The sequence below is a fragment of the Apodemus sylvaticus genome, chromosome 5, assembly GCF_947179515.1.
Source record: "Apodemus sylvaticus chromosome 5, mApoSyl1.1, whole genome shotgun sequence".
NCBI classification, from domain to species: domain Eukaryota; kingdom Metazoa; phylum Chordata; class Mammalia; order Rodentia; family Muridae; genus Apodemus; species Apodemus sylvaticus.
This window is the reverse complement of record NC_067476.1, coordinates 163,682,466-163,707,431: the sequence shown is the minus strand read 5'-3', so window position 1 is coordinate 163,707,431 and position 24,966 is coordinate 163,682,466. Positions and strand designations below refer to the sequence as shown.

The following is a 24,966-nucleotide window of genomic DNA, read 5'->3' as shown; positions in this document are numbered from 1 at the left end:
ATACTGGTATGTGTATATGGATAAGTGAATATTTAAGTGTTTGTAAGCACACACCTGTGTATCTGTTTGTATGGATTCATATGTGTACATAGATCTGTATGCATATGTGCACATGCCTGTGTGTGTATGTGTGTGTGTGTGTGTATGTATATGTGTGTGTGTGTGTGTATGTGTGTATGTGTGTGTATGTGTATGGGTGGCCAGAGCAGAGTGATTCTGGAGGGGCTGGGGCTAGGTGTGACTAGAAGAACAGGGCAGATGTTGACACCAGGCTTGGTGGTCACCTCAGTGAGGGCCAAGTGTGACCTGATTTCTTACATGGCTCCCCTTCGGCTGTGGCAGAGCCTGACTGGCAGAGTGCTGTACCCCCACCCCTGTCCACTCCCTGTCATAGCCATGGAGGTGGGATTAGAACACTACTCAGCTGGACTTATTTTCACAACCTGTAGACTTGCCTGGCCATCGGTCGGCCTCCATTTCTCAGGAGTTCCCCACTCCAAGCAACTCCCTTATTCTCTATCCTTGGAACGCCTGCGATGTCTGCCTCTTCCCTAACCCTCCGTCTGTCTCAGGTTCCTCTTGCCAGATGGCTTCACAGGCTGATGTGTGGCAGGCTTATCCACAGCAGGACCGGCTGAGACTGCAGAGCTGGTGGCTGCATGATATTCTCTTAGTGCATTCTAAAGCCTTTACTCTCTGACTTGGGTTCCTGGGAGTTCAGCTATCATTCCAAACTCTGTTTGTTGTGGCATGTATGCCTGCCACTGGGCATCTGTATGTAAAACACCCCACCTCCCAGGTCTGCATGAGGTCATTGCTTCAGCCATTACTGGGGCCCTTTGGTGCCTTCCCCTTCGGTTTGGAGCCAGGAGTCTCTTCACGACTATAAGGACACACCAAAGGTTCAGAAGCTCACAGTCTGCAGGTTCAGGTTCTGGCGAAGGTACCGTCATGGACAGCAGGTGGGAATGAGGGCACAGGGGTTAGAGCCAGTGGCTGCATGGGTTACCCTCCAGGAAGCAGAGCAGTGGGCGGCATGAAGCTTTCTTTCTTCACAAGCACCCTCTCTCACAAAACCGTAAGGGCTGCAGGAGCAGAGCCTCATGCTACTGGTGAGCATCTTCCAGCGGTCACAACGGGCATTTGAGGGCCCCTCAGATCACATATGTCATCAGCTGTTGCAGGAGGGTTCTGATCCACCCTAAACACACGTGGACATGGCAGGGCCATAGGCAAGGTCTTGGGTTGTGGTGTGCTAAGGCTCTGCACTCCTCTGTCCCTCTTAGCACCAACTATAGCCTTTGCCACACCTGGTTCAGAGGCCTCTGGGAATCAGTGTTTCTCCAAGGACCTGGGCACCGTGGTGTAGTTCTTTTCTTGAGGGACACGGGTTTCTGGATCATGAGTCAGCTGCTCTAGAATATGCATATGAGCAGTTCCCCAGGGAGGCAATGTACAAGCTTTCGGCTCCTTAGTGCAGTCTTGAGGCAAGCACAGGCCCAGCCACCTCATAAGTGATGTGTTCCATGCCAGGCCTCAGCTAGCTCAGAAGTTGGAAGACGACGCCTAAGAGGTCTCATTGGTCTCCACTGGGTTGGCATGGAACAGAGAGGGTTTTGTGCTCTGGGAGTTGGGACCAATTCGATGAAGACATGATATGCTGGGATATTAGTGTAGAGGCTATTCCTGGTTGTCAACTTGACTATATCTGGAATGATCTACAATCCAGAATTAGAAGACTCACCTATGATCCTAATCTGGAGGCTCAGAGATACAAGTTTCTGATCTGAATCTTGGAGATCTTGAAGCATAGTGGCTATGAATCCCAGAAGATTAAGACAAGGAGATCTCTGAGTTCAAGGTCATCTGGGATTAAAAGATGGCTTTAATCTGGGCCACACCCTCTGCTGGAGACCTACATGAGGACATTGGAAGAAGGAAGACTCACTGTTCCCTGCCTGCTTACCCCGTGAGACTGAGCAACTGCTAGATCCTTGGACTTCCATCCACAGCTGCTGCTGACCATTGTTGGGGAGTTGGACTACAGACTGTAAGTCATCAACAAAATTCCCTAACAATATAGAAACTACCCACACATTCTGTGACTCTAGAGAACCATGCCTGATACAATTAGATTGGTGTTTGACACAGGTCATGGAGTGTTCTGTTCAGAACAGCCTAATGGGAAGAGACCAACACACGGTAGGCCTGACAGTCAAGGTCATAGCGTGCACAGGCAGGGATGTGACCTCCAGGTGTTCAGCTCCCAGGTGTGCAACCCCTGGCACGCACCTCTCCAGGTATACAGCCCCTGTGGAGGTGTGGAGCCCCTTCCTTTCCATCTTGGGAGCAATGAACCAAAGAGAGAGTCATTAGGTCAGATGTCTGCTAACCAGAAAAGAGGAGATGTCTCCTGAGGCCTAAAGAAATTCTTCAGTTTCTTGACTGTTTTTAATTGGATATAAAAATATGTCTGTGCCACTCGGCAGGACTGTGATCCCAGAGCCTCTCTGCTGCAGTGCATGTGAGTGCCAGAGAAAAGCCAACTGGATACCACCACTTTGACAGCCCAGTTATGGTCTCCTGGAACGATCTCAGGCCAGAAATGAGCCTCCAACCTTGCCAACTCAAAAGAGAGTCAGGATCCAGGAAGCTGCTGACCCCACAGGGCAGCCTTTTCTGACGCCCACTCGGCCTAGCCCAGGTGTGTACTCGGAACATGGTGGATGTTTCTCCTCTGTGCTTTGTCTTTTTGCTTTGGCAAGCCAAAATGTCACCATCCCGAATGGCTATTGGATTGTGGGGCATCTTGAGGATACCCAGAGTCCCTGAAACCAGTTTGTCTTCAGACTTCCTCTCAGGTCAGGGCCATGAAGTTCCTGTCCTGGTATGTTAATTTCTTCCCCTTGTGATGACTAGTGTTGGGGGGAGGAGTTTGGGGGAGGGAAGGCACATGGTCACCTTCAGTGGTCACATGAGTCCTTGTACCCCACAGATGCTCTTGCACACTAGCCCTGTGTGCTTTGTGTAGTGTGAGTCACTGAAAGCCAAGTCCCTGAGATGCTTGTCCCTTCATGGGCTAGACCCTGCAGCCCTGTCTTGGGCAGCAAAACACAAGGAACAAAGCCTGAGTCCTGGTAGCTTGGGGACACCTGGGAAGGTACTGGGGGCGGGTATGTTCTGTCCCTGCATTGGTGATTCTTGGCTCCTCTCTCAGTTGTCACCTGAGTGGCCTCAGAAGGAACCTTTTCTGGGTTGAGGCCATTCTGTGCCTGGATGCCCACACTAAGGGTGACCAGACATAATAGATAATATATCCAGTGTGGTGGTTTGGTTATGCTTATGAAGTGTTGAGAACTGGGCATTGGGGGTTGGGGGGGAGCAAGGGCCTGAGAGGAGCCTGGGGCAGGGTAGTCTGGCTTCGCTCAGGGTGAGTGCCAGGAGTGGAGGGAGACCTTCTACCTGAAACTTAGGCACAGCTCTGTATGATGAAGGCCTCCCCCATGGCAGTCCTTGATAAGAGAGACAGTCCTTGCTTGTCCAAACTGTTTATTCATGGTGACGAAGGATGCATAAGACTTACTCAGGGTGAACCAGAGACTGAATATCTTTTCAGGAAGGAATGCCCAGGAAGGGAATCTTACTGGCTAAGCCCTCGGGGCCTATATAGATACCTTATTAGCATGGAGAACTCTGGGTTCTCATGGTCCTCTGAGTCGGGTGTTGTGTCACATGCTCCAGGACAGAATTTGAGTTTGGGGTTCTGAACTTTTGCTACTACCTTACCAGTTCTGTCTGGTGGCACATCCACTATCCCACAGGGACATAGATTCTTTTTCTGCAGAAAATGAAATCAAGGCACAGAAAAGCCAAGCAGGCTGTTTGGGGTCCTTCAGCCAGTGGACAGGGCTTCTCTGAGACCAGGGAACAAGGCTTTGGTCAGGGGCCCGAGTGTTTCACTGCTGAGCTGGTAGAAGCCAGCAGGCGCCAAAGTCAGGTGGGCCCGCATCAGCCACACAGAGCACTCAGAGGGTTTGTATATGCTCAGCCCAGGGAGTGGCACTATTAGAAGGCATGGTCTTGTTGGAGTAGGTGTGTCTGTGGGCATGGGCTTTAAGACCCTCATCCTAGCTGCCTGGAAGTCAGTATTCTGCTAGCGGCCTTCAGATGAAGATGCAGAACTCTCACCTCCTCCTGCATCATGCCTGCTTGGATGCTGCCATGTTCCCGCCTTGATAATGGATTGAACCTCTGAACTTTTAAGCCAGCCCCAATTAAATGTTGTCCTTCTAAGACTTGCCTTGGTCATGTTGTCTCTTTATAGCCATAAAACTCTTAACAAGACACCTCGTGTTCTCCTGAAGGGCCCATCACTTCTCCAGACAGGAACACTGAGACAGCCTGAGCTCGGGCCCTTAGGTGCTATGACCTCCATGTCTACTTGTGATAAGAGGCAGGATGGCCCTGGTCACAGTGGAGTGGCCAGCCTTTCAAAATGATGCTCACAGGCTAGAGGGACAACTCAGTAGAGGAGGTGCTTGCAGTGAAGATATGTGGACATGAGGTGGATACCCAGCACTGGTGTGAAAAGCCAGACATGACAGCACACACTCGCAGTCCTTGTGCTAGGGAAAGGGGCAAGGTAGATCCTTGGGCAGCCAGCCTAGTCTACGTGGTTAGTTTTTGGCCAGTGAGAGACCTTGTCTCCTAAAGCAAGGTGGGTGGGACTTGAAGAATGACCAAGGAGGTTGTCCTCTGACCTCCATATGCATGAATTTACACGTGCACCTCCTATCTAGCTCCTCCCTCAACACATAGACTTGTGAGACCCTAAACATAGCATATTGGCATTTTCTCAGCAGAGGTGAGGGGCTTAGCTATGAGGTGGGACAGAGAGAGGCCCTGCATCCTTCATTCCTCTGGAGTAGGGTTGCCAGCAGAGGAGGCCATCTCTGTGTGCCTGTGTGTATGTGCAAGTCTCTCAATTCTATACTTACACCCTCATGCTGCGTACGCTTGCACCTGCACAGTATACATATGGTCACATACACAGCTCATACCTTACCGTCAGCAGTGTCTGGCTACCCTGCCCGCAACCCCGAGGTTTGCAGGTGGGGTCTGAGTCATTCAGAAAGTGGGGGGAGGGCCAGAGCTCTGGTTAAAGCCTGTCTACTTGGGGCCAGAGGGTAGGAGCCTGCACCATTATTGCCTTGCTTCTGGTCAGTGGGGATGCCCTCCCCCAGTCAATGCCCGGGACACCCTATTGCTATGGAAACCTATACCAAATGAGACAGAGCTGCCAAATCATAGACTCTTAGACATAAAACACCACACGAGGATCATTGGTTTAAATATTAAAATATATTATGTACACATTCTAACCAAAAACATAGAAACACATTGTCCACGCAAGCTGCGTGGCACCTCAGATGGGATCACATCTGCAATGCAGTTTGCTTGGACACAAGTCACATGATCAAGTACAAAACCGATTCTATACACACCGATCAGTGCAAAATATCCATCCGGACATAATGATTCAAGTCGCTCACGCCCCACACAGAGGCCACCAGGCTTCCAGAACAGGCAGTAAGCAGATTCAAGCAAAATACCAAATATCTGGCTCCACAGGACCATGCCCAGGGCACTGTTACCCTGCATAGGGCTTCCCAGTAGACACAGGAAGTCAGGACCAGGTGATGGTCTATGAAATGTAGTGATCCCTTAGAGACTCCAGGGCTTGGGGAATGCCTATATGACACACGTGACCTCCTCCTTAAAGTCTCTGAGGCTGCTCAGTCACAGCATAGGGTGGTGTGAGACCCCCAGAACACAGTGTGAGGTTTTGCAAGGTCCTCAGTGTTACCCACCCTGTGAGGGTGGGTCAGGGTTTCCAGGAAAGTTCCCCTCAGGAAATGCTGAGGGGCCAGCAGTGTCAGACGTTGCTCTGGAGCTGTTCTGTGGGACTGTCGGAAGTTGAGGACTGGCTGGGTAGGGAGGCTTCCAGGCCATCTGAGGATACTGGAGGGGACTTGTAGAGAAAATAGGCGGCAACAAAAAAGAGGAAGCCCAACACCTGGGGAGACAGAAGGGGACGTTGGCCCTCTTCAGCCTGGGAACTGCCCAGCCATAGGCTGTGGTGTAATACTCTGCCCTACTCTTTCTGGAACAAAGACACGCCCTTTCTGCATGACTAGCCCCAAGTGAGACACCAGTACTTCAATTAAAGAATGAGAACCACCCTTGGTTTAAAAGTAGGGGACAAGGCCAGATGGAAAGACCTGGCATGGGCTAGACAGGATCCCCTAAAAGACATGTACCACCCTTGTCCTTAGAAACTGTGGACAATAGTCTCTGTAGGGGCTCAAGATGAAGTCTCCTGGGTTCAAGGTGGGCCTAACTCCATGACTGTGCCTTTATATAAGACAAGGTAGCATGGTGGGAAGATGGGGCAGAGGTGGAAGCAGACGTCAGAGGCCATCTCACCTTGAAAGAGAGCCCTGCGATTAGCATGTACCGGCTCATGGCTTCATTCTCGTACACGAAGCAGGAGCCCTGATGACCACACTGGTCTTGCCACAGCAGGCAGGCCTTGTCAATCACCCAGCCAAAGGCAATGGGCCCCGGAATACTGCCTGCCAAAGGAGAGAGTTCACTTAATACCCTAATGGGTGAAGAAAGGGTAGGTTACAGGGGAAGACCCTTGCAAGGCTACTTTGTTCATTTGTGTTCTCAGGGGCAGAAGGGAGACTTAACCCCCTTTTCTGCAGAACTGGCACTGGATAAGAGTGCCGTGGTTTCTCTGGAGGGCCTTTTATAGTGAAGCAAGGAAACTTAGTGAGTATGTAGAGGGGCAATGTGTCCCTCTAGTGGGCAGTTAGGGAAAGGGCCCTTTCCAGTGTGGCCCATGGCCTCGTGCTTGGTTCCTTATGAATGAAGACACTTCACAACTGTACACGGCTTCCTCACCCCCACGCAGTACCTAGTGTTCTTACGACGATCCACTGGATACCCAGGGCAAAGGACCTTTGCCGATCACAGACACACCTGCAATAAAAATTGCGATGTCAGAGCCCAATGGAAGCTTGGCTGTGCACCTCACACCCCATACACCAGCAAGAGTCCTGGACCAGTTCAAGGCCACATCACCACCTCCCTAGGTGCCAAGCACCTCGTTGGGGGACCAGAGTCAGTCTACTCCGATGCCACTAGAACGAGGCCCGTTTCCTGGACCTGCAGCTACCGGAGGGACCAGCAGCATCTGTAGAGCGCCACCTGCTGGTACTGCAAGAGAAAATGCCGTGAGAGCTTCTTACCGTAGAGTAGCAGTTAGCGCGGGAATGCTGCTGAGGAATGTAAAGATAATTACAACGAACACGAGAACCAGAAGGAGGGGCTTGCTCTGACAGGTGGAAGCGCACTTCCCTGCGGTAGCATTGCCCCAGCCAGAGGAAGCCTTCTCAAGGATACAGCTACAGCCTCGGTATACCTGGGGAGCCCAACAACAATGCTGATCACACAAAGGCAGAAGCTTCCGGTCCCAGCCAGAGCGGGGGAAGTGGGCGTGGCCACACTCACCTTCTGGCTACCCAGGCTTGTCACAGCACCGGTAGGGCAGCCTGCGTAGCAGGGAGAGTAGTACATGATGCCATCCGAGCCACACAGAGGGCTGTAGTGCTTTGGCTGGCAACAGTAGATGGCGTTGCAAGCCGCCTTCAGGTCCAGCTGTCCTTTAGGCAGGAGGCTACTGAAATGGAGCATTGGATGTTGTGTTAACAGGTGTTCAGGCTTCCTGGTATGCATCCCTGCCAGTATGTTACCGTGAAGTGCACCCCCTCCCCAGTAGTGCCAGCCCTCCTCAGGAACGCAGGGCCTCCTCTCTCCCGTGTGGGGCCTCTAACAGGCTCACCTCTCAACGTAGCCAGTTGTCACACCTGCCATGTGCACGTTCGGGCAGTGAATGAGGAAGACAAAGAAGGCCAGTAGGCTGGTCAAGGTGCAGAACAGACAGAACCTGATGATCCCAGAGCCACGGAGCTTGAACTTGTTCACCAGGAAGCCACCTAGGAGTGTGCCACCACCGCCTGCGGGCACCACCAGGTATCCTGAGGAAGGAATTCAGTGAGGGCCAAAGAAAACCCCAATCCTGTCATTTTTGCAGCATTAGTGTGGACACTGAGGAATGGAGAGAACAGTCCCTGCCTGGGGGTGCTCAGAGATAGTTGTGGGAGTGGGGTGGGGGTGGGGGTGGGGAGTGGGTTCCCTCCCCAGCCGTGCAGTGCACCTGGAAGCCCAGAGCCCAATGAAAAGGGCATGTGGTGGGTGTACAAGGGGTGAGGGTGTCAGCACAGGATAGTGCAAAGAAAGGGAGAGAGCCATCAGGTGTGGACATCTGGGCTAGGTAAGGATGTGTCTGGGGAGGCTGGAGTCACCAATGACACCCTCTCACTACCCAGACAATGAGACCTGCAAGGTGGGCTGCATTTGACGGCTTCTATCCACACTGGTCAGTGCCCTAGGCTGAGCTCAGCACTATCCAGGGCATGGGGCATCTCCAGCGAAAGGTGTGATCAGCAAGGCTGTGCCCTGCTCTCAGTTTAGGGAGGCCATGAGCTGTAGAGTAAGGCCTCTAGATGGTCTCTGCAAGGCCAGTCAGTCTGCCACAGAGTTCTGTCAGGCAGGTACAGGGACTCAAACTTAGATCCCTAAGACTCTGGGGCACCAACTGCATAGCCCATGGGGACCGCCTGGCCTTGCAAGAGTGTCAGATAAAGTGGCTTGCATGCAGGAGTTGGCCTTCCCTCCCCTCTTGGAGTTTGAAAGCTGAGGGTAGTACCCGCTGGAGCTCGAGCTCTCCCTGCAGAGCGCTCCGAGGCTCAGGGTCTCCTTACCAAACAGGGTGGCAGCCTCGGAGGCGCTCAAGCTGAACTGGGCCTCGAAGAACTTGGGACCGAATGTGGACATGCCAGCAATGAGCGTGGCTTCAGTGGCCCCCGCCAGGCAGAGCAGGATGAACGTGGGGTTTCTCAGGAGGAGCCAGATGGAGCTGGGTGAGAGGGAAGAGAGACCAGAAAAGGGGGAGGGTCAGAATGGGCCGGACTCTGCACGCAAGGAACCTCCCTTTCCTGAGGCTATCCACACACAAAGCCCCTGGTTTTGAGAGGGCAGTGAAGTGATACCCGCATCTATCCCAGAGACACCAGGAGGGGGTGAGAAGCTGGGCTTGGAGGTAGCGAACTAATGGCCTCACTGTAAGCCTTCGGTACTCCTGTCTACAAGACTACTCAAACTAATTCCAGAGACTATGTCACTGATGTGGCCGATTTCCAGTTTCAGTGTGTGGACACAGACAGGCCTTGAATGGATGAAGTTAGTAATCGAGTCTGGTAGGCACTGGGACAAACTAGCAGAGTGTCTGAGCAAGGGCTAGACCATGGTGACCACCGAGTTCAGGGCTGGACAGGGCTAGGAAGGGTGCTACTAAGGGATGAGGGTCACTCAGGAGCTAGGCCATCAGAAGAATGGGGTCTCTAGGAGGTAGGACTCACCAAGGGGCTGAGGTCTCTAATGGGATGGGGCTATTCAAAAGATGGGAGAGCGTGCGTACTGGCAAGAACCTACTGCTTCCTGACAATGAACTGGGGTCGCTGAGCTGTCAGACCGGCCCTAGTGAGAGGCTCACAGGATCCCTTCTGAGGTAGGGTACACTGAATTCTTTTAAATTTTACTTCTTGACCTGAGGGTTGAAAAGTCTTTCCAGTCAATTGCTCCGCTCTGTGTTCTGACAAGGGAAAGTGGGTGTGGAGGAACCCTGACCCCAACAGGGACAGCTACAGGCTCAGGGTGCTAGCCAATCACAGCTCCTCCCTTGCTGGCTCTGTGGATGTGTCTGGCATGGGATAACCATGTACAGGTTGGACTATTCCCAAGGTATTGCCTAGACTTGCTTAGCTTCAGGCTGTGGTGGTTGAGGACAAGGGTAGCTCTGCCGTGTGGAACATGTTCCACATGTTACTTAACCCCACTGAAGGTTGGTTGGCTGAGATTCTTGAGTTTGCACTGAGAACTCTCATGACCTTCACGATCTTAAGGAAGGAATGCATTTTTGGGCTTGTTCAATGCCAGCGCATAGCTTCAGTCACTAACCCTGGGCATGAACCTCTCACTGTATAATGCACAGCAAGAGGCCCGGATTCCCCAGCTGTGCAAGACTCGTGCAATGGTATGCTGCCCCAGATGGCTTAACAGCAGACAGCTCTGTTGTTGGGATGAGAAGAGACCTGCTTTAAGATGAGCTCCTGGACCATGACTTGTTGGCCCTTAGCCAATTCAGTCATGCCTGAGGCTCAGTCCTCTTAGGTAGGCAGCTCCCAGCTCTCCTGGGTGAGCCAAGCAGTAAGGAAATACAGAAGCCTGTGAGAACTTGCATTTCCACCTTCACCAGCCTAGCTTTATTCTGGGTTCCCTGGGGGCTATCCTTCCTTCTCTGTGTTAAAGACAGACTGTGGAACTCAGCCCCACCAGAAGAGCCTTCCCAAGTGGTCAGTTAGATGCCACCATTTGTAAGATCAGGACAAGACGGGGTTGCAACACATCTTAAGGCTGCCTCACTTAGGTCTTTGGAAATTTCAGTTGTGTAAGAGAGAGACAGTAGGTAGATACCAGGTACTCCTAGGATCTACAGTGTCCCCCAAGACCCCACCAGTTCAGAGACTGTTCCTTGATCTGTAAGGATAGTAGAGCTAGGACAGACAGATGGAAAGGAGGTGATGGAGTGAAGACATTCAGCACGGAAAAGGACTGCCCCAGGGAGGACGATGGTCAGTGGGCGAGGCCAGAGCTGGAAGAGTCCTCTGTTCCTACGGCTTTCTATCTTGTGGGGGTCCAGAATGGCACCCCTTGGAGCTTCTGATAGCAAGATACCAAGAAAAGACAATGGTGGTCTATACTTCCTGAGGAGCTCTCTGAGGAGGAACCCAGGGCCTGCAGGTACACAGGGAGGCATACACTGGGAAGACATCTGCTCTATGCGCCTTCACACAGTGGTTCTGGCCTCAACCAGAGAGGTGCCTTCACCCAGGACCTTCTGCTGCCCGTGTCTCAGAGTGCTTGGTGGGTCAACAAGAGGGTTAAAGAGCTGTGGATGGTATGAGAGGGCGCACTGGCCCCATGTGGGACTCATGATGCACACACACACACACCATATACACAGTAATCCAACCCAACACACACCGCAATACACACACTATACATAATAAAACACACATTTAACATAACACCCACACAAATAATACAACACATAACACACACAACACAAAACACACAATAACACAACACAATATACACACAGCACACACACAAAACAACACATACAACACAGCCTACATACAACACAACATACACATAACACAATATACATATATAACACAACACACAATACCCACACAAACACAACACACATATATAACACAACAGACATGCAAGAAAACACACACATAACACACAACACACACATCACACACAACACACACACAAATGCTACACATACACACAACACACACAAACACATATAACACAACACATACACATAACACACAACACCCACACAAAACAATACACATACAACACAACACACACAACCCACAATACACACACAACACACACACAATACAACACACAACACAACACACACACTCCTTACAGGGGCAGGTCTCTGACAGTCTTGCCAAAAGCCGGATTGCTCACTGCTCTGCGACTGTGGTCTTTCAGCTGCTGCGTTTCAGCCGCTCTCATAACGACGTAGCGCTGGGAGCCTGGAGGGACAGAATCAGTAGACAGCCATGGCTTCCAGAGGATGTTACCATGGAGGCTGCCTCCACCCCAACTCCTCCACTTCCCAGGACCTGGGGACAACATATGCAGGTGCTCATGCAGTATTACAGTCTAAGGCCTGAGGGTGTGGCCAGAAAAGGTGAAGTTATCATGTGACAGAATTGCAGACTTGCAAGAGCAGGGGCCATGTGGGCCCAGGAGGTATGGAGGTGGAGGGGTGGTTTCAGGTAGAGACACAGAGGGGCTAGCAGGCTGCTTGGTCAGTTTTGCTCTCCACGTAGTGTGAAGACTGAGATCAAAGCCTTCATCCCTCATTAGTTAAAAGGACAGGGAGAAGGGACAGGACAGGAAATGTCCATTCTCCTGCCTCCTGGATAGGACCTCTGTGCCAGGTCCCGGAACCCACCTGGTAGCTGCCGGGGATAGCCAAGGATGGGGATGGCAATGAGGAATGAAGCAATCCCGGCTCCCAGGAAGCCGATCCACCAGGCACCAACCCACAGCGGGCTGTCAGTGGTCAGCTCCGTCCTGTTGGAAGAAGCAATGGTCCTTGGATTACCGATCAGCGCCCCCCATGTCTTTTCCAGGACCTGTATGGGGTAGCCTGCTCATTCCTCTAAGACCTCTTCACAGAGGGCAACAGAGCCTCTTAGGACCACAGCCCTACATTCATTTCTTCTCTAGACTGGAGAAACCTTCTCTAATGTGACCATTCCCTGAGAGAGCAGCTCCTCACTCAGACCCTGACTGCCAGACACCGGGAAACTGCAACCAGGCCTCAGGCTGAGACCTCGGGGGCAAGGCCCATTGGGGGCAGGAGCTTCATGTAACAGCTGGTATTCCTCCCTACACCAGCTGTCATCCTCAGGGCCACAGAGCTCAGGGGACAGAAGGCTCAGCTGGAGTTCACTGAGTTACTCATACGGGGACCATTAGGCATCCGACTGCCATCTGCACAGGAGAGAGGGGGCTCTCAGATAGAACAGGAGAAGTCATGGGAAGGTAGTGACTGGCCAATGGGAATAAGAGGGTGAGGAGGGAGTAAGGGATGGGGCGGATGGCGGGACAAGGGTCAGGGAGAAAAATGGAGGAAGGACTTCAGGCACCAAGGCCAGGAGAGCAGAGCTTGAACACCCTTTGTTCTGGAACAGTAGGAAGCTGCCCAGGGCCTAGATCATGCTCCCACCCCCATGTGCACATTAACTCAGAACCCAGAGCCCAAGGACCACAACACATCCAGATGCAAAGACAGGAGCCTTGACCTACCTCAGGCTCTGCATACAACACGCACCCTTGACCCCATAGTATCAACCCAGGGCTAGAGGCAGCAAGTGAGAGGGCAGAGCGCTAGAAACCTCGCCGGCGCCATCTGCAGAGAGAGTCCCAAGGTGGAGTGGTGCCCCAAACCCAGCACAGCCACCAGGAAAACTCAACGAGAGCTGCCCTTCCACAGTAGGACACAGTAGGGCAAGGTCACCTGCACACCCTTGCTGGGCAGTATCCAGAAAAGGCCACCCTGGCTGTCTCCTCCCATCCCTCCCACTCCCTGCTCTCCCAATTACATTTAAAAAACTTAGTATCATACACTAAAGATATCGACGCATTGTCTATCACTTCAAGAGAAGAGCTTTGAAGACACATGGCCAGGAGCTCCAGAATCATGTGACCTTGAATCCACACCCCCTTCCCCATCTCCCACCTCACTCTGGTTCTGCCCTCAAAGCCACTCACCCCCAAGTCTCTCTGCACACCCCCAGTCCTGTATCCAAGACTGGCCCAGATTTTCCCTGCTCCATCTTCATGCTGTATATCAGAACTATTCTTTGGGGCCCACAGCATCCCGGGTTCTGAGGAAGGCAGCTGGGAATGTCCAGTTACTCACCGTTGGCTCACTTCTGTGTAAACATTTAGCATGGCCCCTCCAATCAGGTAGCCTGCTGCAGGTCCAAGGATGGCTGCTGTGTAGAAGATGGCTAGAAAGCAAACAGAGTGTGCAGTCGTCACAACTCGGTGGGCCCTCCTGAGAGATGCCTCGCCACCATGTGCTTGTGCCTGTAGCCCCATGGTAGACCACTTAAGGTCAGTGTGCGTCTGTGTAGCCTGTGACTGGGACCGACATCCAGGCACATCAACGTTTGAAATGTTCCTCAAAGTGCACTTTGGGCATCATTTGCACTTGCACGAAGAGCAGAGATGCTCTGACCCTTTTGCATGGTGAGGGCAGTATCCATGGAGGAGGGACAGAGTGTGGCCTGTACTCACTGCTGAGCTCCCTACTCCCTGTCCAGAGGCAGGAGCCTGAGCTGAGAGGACATGGAGTCTGAGGCCGCCTGGGTAGACCTTGCACCCGCATGGTAGAACCTGCAATTGCATGCAGTTGTCTTGAAGGCCACAATAATATAGAAGCTGTGAGTTGTTCTGTGGCTTTGCCTCAAAGCCAGCATTCCTGACTTCTCACTATTTACTTCCCAGCTAGCAATGCCAGGCGGGTACACACAGGGCACACAGGAGCCGGCCTCTATTCCCCCCACTCACCTTTGCACAGGACTCTTTCCAAACTACAGAGAGGCTGGTTACTAAGTAACCCTGCCTTAGCCCTGCCCAAGGACTTAGAGCCCCTGAGCTACGTGAGCATGCCCCACCTAGTATAGGGTTGTGCTGAGATCTCTGGTCTGAACTTAGGAAAGTTGACATCCACTCTCCTGTCTTTTGGTAAAAGCCCTGATGATTGTAAGTGGTAACTTAGGGACACTTGGATTGTATGACCTAGGGAGGGATAGAAGATCACCTAGCCAGGCCCCCAAAATGCATCACACCTTCATTCCATGTCACCAGCCGGTCCCTTCTGCCTACCTGCCCTGACTCTTTGGCAAATCTACTCACCGATATAGATGGGCGAGTAGCTTGACTTGACGTTCTCATCCAGGTACGTGACACCCAGTGTATAGAGTGGTGTGGCGCCCACACCGTGCAGGAGCTGGCCCAGCATGAAGACCAGTCGGTAGTTGGACAGGCCTGAGACACTGTCTTTACACTCCATGTGACTCTGATTAGTCAGACACATCCCAGTCCCCAAGCCCTCATCCATCTCTACCTCATAGCGGCCAGCGGTGAAATGGGGCAGTGCGAATACCAGAGAGCCGATTCCCAGGACCAGCACACCCCAGCCTAGCCATCGTGGTTTGTGCCCATTGCCCCCAAAGTAGCTGACGAAGGTAAGACACAGGCAGGCAGCGATGTCATAGGAGCTGGCGATGAGCCCACTCTGGTAGCTGTGCAGATCAAAGCGACGTTCGATGGAGGTGATGACAGTATTGATGAAGCCGTTCACCGTCATGCCCTGAAGGAAGGAGGCTGCACACAGGAAGAAGAGGAAGCCCTTGGGGGTGTTGAAGACCTGCAGGCACTTGGGCGTGAAGGCTTGCCAGCCGCACAGTGTGTTCTGTGGCCCTGATGACACGTACTGCACCTCTTGGGCCGTCTGGTTGCTCCTCTTCTCAACCTGGGGCTCAAACAGGGGTTGACTGGAGGAGCCCAGAGTGCTGTGGGCAGAGCGCAGGGAGGCTGGGGATGCTCTGCTGCTGGGCGGAGTGTCACACCCGCTGTCCGTGGCTGAGGTAAAGAGGTGTTTCGGGAGGGAGAGGAAATGCGTGTCCCCCATCGTGTGCTGGGGCATCTCCAGCCTCTTGGGGAAGGCTTTGGCAGCACAGCAGGTGCAGTAGAGGTGGCTTTGAGACTGTCTTGTCACTGGGTCTATCTGTGAACAGAGTTTCTCATTAGCAAACCTTTACCTGTTCCCCAATATGCTGAAATCCCTGCATGAACATTAGTTCCCACTTAGTCCATCACTGGGATCAGCCTTCCCCGAGCCAGTGTGGCTGTTGGCCAACCCCTCATGTCTTGCTTCCAGCTGCAGCCCTGCAGCTTCTGGGTCACAATGCAGCCTGGTTCCAGGGATTGAATTCCAGCAGACTTTGGAGGTGTGGCCACACCTGAAGACACTGAAGACAGTACTGGATGAAGCCGCCAAGCAGTGAACAGAGCTAAGACATGGAGGGGCTCATAGGCACCATCAGCACACCCCAGCCCAGCCAGACCTACACTTCATGTCCATGGCTTTGCCTTGCCTGCCTGAGCTGTCTTCTGCTGCATGAGCAGAAGCACTGGATGGCCAGCCAGCAGAAATTCAGACCCGAATTACATGACTGGTTTCAGAATCCATCAACAGCCATCAAACATCTTCTGAAGAACCCTGTGACCCACCACCTAATCCACTCTCTTCGTCAACTATGTAGGCCCTAGAGTTGAACTCAGATCATCAGAAATGTCGTCAAGTGCCTTCATCAGCTAAGCCACCTCTGCCTTATTTTATTTATTTTTTAATCACAGGGTCTCTAACTAGACCTGGAGCTCAGTTGTGTGTCTAAGCAAGTCCGAGAGATCTTTGCTTGCCTGTTTCCCTTACTCTGAGATTGCAGGCACGTGTCCCCATGAGTGTCCTCTAGTGGGGATCCAGCTCAGGTCCTCAAGCTTCAATAGCTGGTTCTTCCCTGCCTGAGTCATTTCCCTGGTCCCGAAGCAAGCACATTTAGTCCACTTTCTCAAACTGCAGTGGAACAGGACAGAAGAGAGACAAAGAGGAACAGAGTAGGGCCAGATAGAGGGGTGAGAATGGCCGTACCATACGCCAGCCTTGGAAATTGGGGTTGAAGCAGACAGCAGATTCTTTGAGCACTGGTAGAGTCAGAAGGAAAAGACTCAAGGTCACCAGAGTGCTGTTTGCATTTGCCTTGAAATATGGGCTTGCCTCCCTCCCACTGCTCTCTCTCCACCCCATCCCCAGACAACTGCAAGGGACCACACAAGACCACACAGGCAGATCAGGTATACATAGCATATAATGCAACGCAGACGGCAGTCCTGTGATCAGCATCACACTGAAGGAAACAGAAGGATTTCTTCCCTGAAAAATGAAAGCCACCACCTAAGAAATTCTAGGTGTGGGCGTCCCTTGGTAACGTCACCCTGTCTTTGCCGGAGCTAAGAACACTGACAAATATTTGAAGCATAATCTAAACTTAGGCTTATCTATACCCTACACTGAAATGAGCAATTGGAAATCCTACTGTAAATATTAGCCACCCGACTTTCTGGTGTTTGCAGCCTTTCCACGGTAGGGTGGCAAAGCTGATTAGGCCTGTGTAACACACCAGTAATACCAGCACATGGGGAGACTGAGATAGGATTACAAGTTCAAGACCAACCTAACCTGGAGATTCTGACTCAAAGAAGATGGGGAGGTAAGACTGTAGCGATGACTCAGCAGTTAAGGCAGTAACTCCTAGAGGACCCGAGTTCTATTCCCAGCACCCATAGGTGTCTTACAACTAAATGTAACTTCAGCTCCAGCAAATCAAATGCCCTTTTCTGTCCTCTGAAGGCACCCACACATAGAAGGCATATACTCCACTTAGACACATAAATAAAAAATGTTTGAGGACATGGCCAGAGCTCAGAGGGTAAAGTCTTTGCCTTACAAGCAGTAGCACCTGAGTTCCATGCCCTGGAACACACGGTTTTTTTGTTGTTGTTGATTTTGTTTTTTAAGTTGGACTTCATGGTCCAATACAAACATACACCTCACTATCACCACAGATAATACAACCTCATGGCACAGACATTAACTTTTGGGTCTCTGTGCCCACACTCACAGCTGCCATTCTGGTTTCAGCAGGACAGTGCTGCTAAGGTATGGCCAGATCACTAGCTTTCAATTTTCTTCTTCGGTTCTGGTAGGTTGGTTCAGGGATGGCAGGAGTAGACCCTAGTATTAGGCTACAGGTGCCCAAGCATTTGTCACATGTCACCATGGGCATGTCAGTGAGGAGTTTCTGGATAAAACACCATGGAATCTACAGGCACAAGGGTGTAAATACAGGCTCCAGGGGGTAAAGCACACAGAGCTGGGACTTGCTTATGCACTGCTGACAAGGGGAGAGCCTTTCACAGGACTTCAACATTCTTGTGTGTGACCAAATGGGGGTCACCTGGGCCTCCTGGACACATACGCCCACTGATCCAATTTATAGGAAGGCAAGTACTCACTCTACTCACCTGGGCCCTGCATTCCTGGAAGTATCTGGGCACAGAGACCTTTTTCCCACTGGGATTCCAACCATGTGACAAACCCCTACTGTCCCCACTAAATGGCTGTTCCCTGTGAGGGACTACTTACTGGAGTGGAGCCTGCCTGTGTGCCAGCCCCAGCTCCTGCATCTTTCACTTCTAGCACATGTGTAGCAGGGAAAAAAATATTAGAGACCAGGAGAAGCTGGCACCAGACTTGAAGGAATTTTCTCAGCCCGAGCAGGTGGGGAGGAACAGGGTTATGGCTCCTTCACATAGCCTAAACTCCAGGGAGCCAACCTCCCTGTCCTGTGTCTCAGCCCAGCAGGCTGGCTCCACTCAGCCCAGCAGCCGACAGCCCAGCAGCCCAGCAGCCTGGCCTGTGGGATTAGGCCAAGCTGATTAGCCCAGGACAATGAAGCCCTGGGGCCTCTGGTGACTGACAATGCCACACCTGAGCACTGTGGGAAGGGCAGGCGTGTGCACGGTCTTGGGTAATGCGTGCGAGCTATTTTAGGAGGCCACAAGTGACCAAGATTCCCTTACAAGTAAGTGCCCCACACGGCCTTCAGGGCTGCAATTGCAGCATTTAGCTGATGATGCCTTTTAGTTCTGGAAGAATCCAGCTGTGGCTGCCTGCTCAGAGTCTCCCAGAAAGGTCGGTGGCCAGAGGCAGCTTGCCACCGCCTAATCTGTGAGAAAAGGTCTGGGGCCTCTACATGGCTGCACGCTCCTCCCTGCTTTCTTATTTCCTTATCCATCCACTTACTGGACTCCCAGCTGGAGCAGCCCCTAAGGCCTCAGCTCAATTTGAAAGAAAGAATTTTGGAGGAGTCCTCTGCCCTGCATCCCTGCTACCTGGATCTCTGCAGGATGTTTCCAGGACATCGTAAAGTCCTAAAGCTGGGATGTCTAGCAGAATTCTGTCCTTGTTTGGAAACACTCTGAGGCCCAAATCCTAGAACCTCCTCAGACCTTGGCACCTAGCAAACCACAGATCCATTTCTCTTCCCATCTCTCTTCTCCCCACTCCCAACCCCAACACCCCTCAGCTCCAGCCAGAAAAAAAAGGAGGCAAAAGAAATTTGTCTGTTCTTTGCACCCAACAGCTCGGGGGCCACCAACAAACTATGCTCACTTCTTTCCTGACACCCTGGATGACATACTAGCTAGTCAGCAGCGACCCCAAGATGGTGGAACTCTTCTCTGACTCCTAATTTCTCGCAGGCATTCATTCCCCTCTTACAGACAGGGGGAGTGTGTTCACTTCTTCAGGATGAGGCTCTCACACAAGGACACAGTGTATCAGCCAGTCACTAAACAACCCAGTTCACACACTCGGGAGCCTTGGGTCTGAAAGGATAGGAAACCTGGCGGCTTTACTCAGAAGCTGCATGCACTGATTGACAGGGAACTTGAGTAAGGGACACCAGGGCTGGCACCAGAAGGATGTATCCCACACAGGTCTGCTGTCTTACCAGGCAGGTTTGCTCCCACCTGTCTGTATCTGGGGATCTGGGGATCCAGACGTGCAGAAGGCTCTGCCACACACCATGCTTTGGAGGGGATGGAAGCCTTGCTGGTCAAGGTGTACTTGAGAAGAAGGCGGCCAGGCAGAGGCTGCCTACAAGCCAGGCAGGAGGCAAGTCACAGGTCTCCCTGATCTTTAGTTTCCCTCCTCAGTGTGTCATGAGGTATGGGACTCAGCCCTCTACATGACAGGCCCAGCTGCCACTAAATCACATGGGAAACAGACCTGCAGTACTGGGTAACCTCAGCCTCTGAGACATGGTACTCCTGAACTTCAAGAAGGTCTCCATACCTCATTTGATGTACCTCAGCTCATCTGGTAGTTGGGGACAAACTTGCTTTGTCCATGCTCATTGGTTGGTGTGATGGTTCTTCTTGCAACAGCTCTTCTACGTCCTTCGGGACAGTGAAGGAGTTTGATGACAGACAACCTTCATGATTTTCAGGGTCCTCTTAGGTTCAGAAGGAGGCAGCTCTAGCTACATAAGAGACCTGCCTGGCATAGCCAGGCTGCTGCCTCCAGGTGGCCTCCCAGGGTGCGAAAGTACCTGCAGAGTACCCTGGCCAGCGGGACCCCAAGTACAGAATTGGAGGGTCCCAAGTAGGTATGGGTGGAGTGCAGAGGCCATGCTCAGATAGTCCTGAGTGTTCTCTGTGGCTTGGCTCTGAGGAGCAATGTCTGAGGCGTGCCCCAAAACCTGCAGCTTTAAACATTACAAGGCAGAGGCACAGCCTGGACACGTGAAAGGGGAGCTTGATAGCACTTGGGTGAGGGAGAAGAAACGGCCAAGGGAAGCCCAGACAATGGCTGCAAGCCTCACCCTACCTACCCATGGCCCCTAGTTTCTGAGCCACAAATGAGCGGCTTCTTAAAAGGCCAGTGGTCTAAGAAAGCACCACCCTCATCTACAGAAATGGTCCAGAGTTCTAATTCTTTTCTGTTTGTTTGTTTTTGTATTCTCAAGATGTGGGGTCTTGCCATGTAGCTCTGGCTGTCTGGAACTCACCATATAGGCTAGGCTGGCCTTGAACTCACGGAGCTCTGACTGCCTCTGCCTTCTGAATGCTGGGATTAAAGGCACGCTCCACCACACCCAGCTGATTCTAATTCTTTGTAATGCTAAGAAGAAGGAGGTCATGATAGCTGTCCACAGGGAAAGGGGGGCTGGGGAAAACCAGAGACCCTCCACTTGAGAGCAGTAGGTTTGGAGGAGGATCCCAGACCAGCTGCTGCTTCTGCAGTGACCCACAACAGGATACAACCCAGGCACAGCATGCTGGCCCATTTTTTCCACTCCCACCAGCAAGGCTTCAGGCTCTACTGGTCAGGCAGAACTCTGGCCACTGGACACATGGGACACAATCCCTGAGGGCCTGTCCACTTACTCCCAGTGGCTGGGAACTAGAGTTGCGCCTCTCTATCCCTCTTGTTCATCAAGACCACACTAAGGTCAGACTTTCACCAGAATCCCAGAACTAGGCCTGTGGTGAGGTTCCAAGGATTAGCCCATGATCCCTCTCAGTGACCATGGGGATCAGGAAGGAAGTACCCAGTCTCTGTGCTTCATGGGGCACTGAATATATCTCAAGAGGAAGCCAGGGTGTCCAAGAGCACCGGAGTCAGCATTGACCTTTCTGTGTCTCAAATGCTTCACCCTGCAGCAGACCCTCTGGCTGGGAACTCAACCTGTTCCACCTTAGGAGATCACCCTGGTATGAATTCATATAACACAACAGCACACACCTGGGAAGTAGGCTAAGTCAGAAGACTTCTGTAACAGAGAGAGGACTCACGACAACAGGCCCCAAATGTCAGAGAACGGAGAAAATCTGGGTGTCTGGAAGCAAGGCATAGATGGAGTCCAAACTGCTGCAAACCGGTTACTCCATCGCTTTCCTGCTGGGCCCATTTACAAGGTTTTTATCCTGCCTGCCCCGCCCCTCTCTTAGCCCAGTCACAAGCCCCCTTCTTGCCTGCCAGGCCCCTCAGCAGTATTGGGGAAGGTTCTGGTTGGGACTTGTCCAGCACCTGCTTTGGGGACCACACCCTGTGAGCTACAATTAGATCATCCAGGAAGAATTTTTCCAGGTAGTACCTGTTGGTCTTTCCTAGTGGGCAGGCAAATCAAGTCTTGCACCTCATCATAGCCAACAGGTACCTTTGGCCACTGGCAGAGTCCTGTCCTGGTAACTGCTGATTCTCTGACCTGGCTTTCCTCTCTTCTTGAGGAGAGAATGACTGGCAAACATACAAACCTCTGGCCTCCCCTGTGTCATTTCTAGGCAAGCCAAACATTCTGGTGCCCCAGGCTGCTCTTCTGTGCCAGGGGACTTTAAAACGCTGCCTGGGACGGTCTTGTCCAAAGCTCTCACCAGCCGGCAAATGGCAGGCTCAGCAAAAGCGCCTGCTGTCCCCATTACCACAGCTAAGATTTATAAATAATTCGGCTAAACACCAGGTGTTCTCTCCCCTGCCGTCCACCTGCCCCAAGCCGCCTTAACAACAGCTGACTAGACAGCTACCTCGGTTTACTAAACTAGAAAAACCCCACTGCCCTGAAGTAGGGAAGGTTCCATCAACCTCGGGATAGGAACACCCCAAGGCCATGTCTGGGGGAGGCCAGCAATCCTCATCACGCTAAGCTCAAGCTATTACGCTTGGGGCCTCAAGCTACTGTGTGTCTCTCATTTTTTTCCTACAGACGCTAATGTTTCCCAAGAAGGAGATACCCTGCCTCGGGTTCCCGGGTTTGGAGCCAAGCGTGCCAATCAGGCAGCAAGGCGGCCCGAATTCTCATTGGCGTACACCTGCGTCCGGGGGCGTCCGAGAGCTGCGTGAAGGTACCGGGCCTCAGGGACGCAGTCATCCGCGCTCCTCGTAGGGACAAAGCCCGCCACTCGTGAGCAACTTCCGTGCTCCACGTTTCCCTCGGTCTTAGCAACAGCCACCACAGCCACTGGGTCTGTTTCTGACCAGACCTGCAGAGGCTCGCACCAGCGCATACGCTCAGACCTTTAACCTGGGCCGACAGCTCTAGCGTTCCCCCTTCACGCTCTCCTGCGCCCCAGTCTTCTCCCGTCTTCCCTCTTGCTTTGGCGCATGGCGCAGCGGCTCTGCCTCCCCCAATCCCCATGCAAACTCGCAGCTTCCCTCATGTGCAGCTGGCAGTGAGAAGGGGTGAATTCTGCATCCGGATCCGTTGGTCCCCGGGTTGTGTCGCCAGACAACGCACCCCGGCGCTGCCGCGCTTTAGTCCAGCCTCCGCAAACACCTGCCGCGCTCTTGACGTCAGCAGGTCGGAGTCTGGCATACCTAGGAGGCATCCCGTTCGGCACCAGATCCTGTCCCCATCCGGGTCCAAGTCCCCAAAGCAGTCCAGATTCCAGAGCACTCACCTTCCCGCGAACCCGGCCGCCGCGCTGCGCCCTGCACTCTGGCCTTCGCGCGCAGCCGGCTCGCGCTTCATTCATCGCCTAAGCCGCTCCCGCAGGGTGGGGGTAGTGGCCTCACCACCGCCACCAATGGCAGCGAAGTTCGGGAGGGCCTGGGCGGGAGGTGACAGTAGCAGGAGCGCGACGGGGCGGGTCCGAGCGGCGGGGCGAAACTTGGGCGGGGCAGGGACATCACAGAGGGCGGGACCTAGCTAAAGCTTTGCACGCGGTGATTTCTTTCTGCTGGGAGGCACTCTGGAGGTTGCAGGCTAGGAAAAGCGACGCCAGGCTAGGAAAATACGGCTCAGGTCTCACTGCATTCGTCGTAGGTGCCACCTGCCCCGGGTTTCGCGCTCAAGTGTGGAACCGAGGCGTTGGAGGGCGCGAGTGACAATCCCCTCAGACGTAGGGTATGGCTGCAGCCCTGCAAAGGGAGCTCTCCACTCTCCTCCTAGGTCAACCAGTGCAGGCTACTTCTGTGGGGTCAGTGCAACCAAACTACACCTGGACCAAACTACACCCTCACCAGGGGAGCCCCCTTAGGATTCCAGCCCGGGAGCCTCTTGACCTGAGATGGAGAGAGGATATACCAGTCACCTTCAGACTGAGACGTTCTCTGTTGTGCGACCTTGAACATATTTCTGAACCCCTCTGGGCCAGTTTTCACATCTGTAAAACTAAGATAATTAGCCATAGGAGTGTGACTGCTTGTTCTTGTAAGCCTGTAGATATTCAGGAGGTTTGGGCAGAAGAAGCCTCCTGGTTTCATAGTTCTAGGCCAGCCTGGGCTACAAAAGAAACCCAGTGTCAGAAAATCAAGCAAACAACTTTTTTTTTTTTTAATCCCAACACATCACTGAAGGAAATAGAAAACAGTAGCTGGTCTGAGTTTGGACAAGTAACAGTCGACAGCCACTGGCTATTAACATAATACCATTGACATTGTATCAATAGCCAATGGCAGAAACTCTCCACAGATGTCTCCCTCTTGGGTGAATTACATTTAATTGAAAAGACATGTGACCCAGGTGTGGCAATGTCCACCGATAATTCTATACCTAGGGCTGATGCAGAATGATCTCTAGTGGGGTAGGAGGGCAGACTGGGCTACCTAATAAAATCCTGTCTGGATTTAAAAAATAAAAACAAAGCCGGGCAGTGGTGACACACGCGCCTTTAATCCCAGCACTTAGGAGGCAGAGGCAGGCGGATTTCTGAGTGTGAGGCCAGCCTGGTCTACAGAGTGAGTTCCAGGACAGCCAGGGCTATACAGAGAAACCCTGTCTCGAAAAAAATCAAATCCAACAAAACAAAACAAAACAAAACAAAACAAAACAAAACAAAAGAAACAAAATAACTTTCCCTTCCTTCCCAAGGCATCAAGAGTTTATAATCTGGACAGGGGAAGTGAAGACAGGAGAAATCAGAGTTTGTGACCAGCTTGGGCTACACGGCAAGACTCTTTTCAAAAGTAAAGTTAGTATGTGGATCCTGCTGTCAGCTCATGAGGACATAACTAGTCACAAGGGTGCCTGGTGACAGCCCCAGCATCCATGTAGCCTCAGGAGCTAAGGCAGACCTCTTCCTTTATGTGTAGAGAAGAGACTGACTGCTGAGCTTAGAGCTGTGAGCCTAACTTGTTATTTATGAGCATGTTTTCCTGGAGTGGGTGTGGTCGGTACCTACTCATGGTTTGTCCTGGGAACCTCTGGTGATGACTTCAGGGTCCAGGGTCTACTTGTCAACATGTGAGTCTCTGCTCCAGAAAGCTGAGTTTCATTTCAGTTATCCCAGGTGTTGGCCTCCATATCTGAGCCTGCCTCTGGTCAGAGAAGACATCTGGGAAGAATAGGTAGCCAGGCACCATGGGGTATACACAGCCTTACTAGACCCCCCTCCCTCAAAACATCTCCCTCAGGTACATGGACCTGGCTCAGATCTGAAGCCAGAGAGAGCAGACTGAACACAAATTTGAGAGATTGTGAGTCCTCCATTTCAGAATGTGTGAGTGGAAGCTGCCTACCTCTAAAGGGGACTCCTGGAAGT

The 24,966-nt window shown here is 52.3% G+C and overlaps 1 protein-coding gene across 2 annotated transcripts; it reads right to left on the bottom strand.

The window, feature by feature from the left end:
* Window positions 1-5,342: 5,342 nt before the first annotated feature.
* Slco4a1 (solute carrier organic anion transporter family member 4A1) lies at window positions 5,343-22,966 on the bottom strand. Of its 2 annotated transcripts, none has more exons than XM_052184526.1 (12): window positions 22,885-22,966; window positions 14,716-15,589; window positions 13,715-13,805; window positions 12,239-12,360; window positions 11,702-11,813; window positions 8,892-9,046; window positions 7,910-8,105; window positions 7,579-7,747; window positions 7,317-7,489; window positions 6,983-7,047; window positions 6,487-6,635; window positions 5,343-6,076 (listed from the first exon to the last, which is right to left on the bottom strand). In XM_052184526.1, exons 1-12 carry the CDS (start codon window positions 22,957-22,959, stop codon window positions 5,936-5,938), a joined length of 2,322 nt encoding a protein of 773 aa, XP_052040486.1. In that variant the 5' UTR covers window positions 22,960-22,966; the 3' UTR covers window positions 5,343-5,935. The 2 variants fall into 2 exon arrangements, with proteins under 2 accessions (XP_052040486.1, XP_052040487.1); XM_052184527.1 differs by having other exon boundaries at window positions 7,579-7,744.
* Window positions 22,967-24,966: the final 2,000 nt, after the last annotated feature.

Coding starts and splice junctions, on each gene's coding strand:
- Slco4a1 (XM_052184526.1), bottom strand. CDS start 22,959: ATGAATGAAGCGCGAGCCGGCTGCGCGCGAAGGCCAGAGTGCAGGGCG. Junction 11,814..12,238: donor CTATCCCCGGCAGCTACCAG/GTGGGTTCCGGG, acceptor CTGTCCCTCCAG/GCTCCCAGCGCTACGTCGTT. Junction 9,047..11,701: donor ACTGTCAGAGACCTGCCCCT/GTAAGGAGTGTG, acceptor CCTCTCACCCAG/CTCCATCTGGCTCCTCCTGA.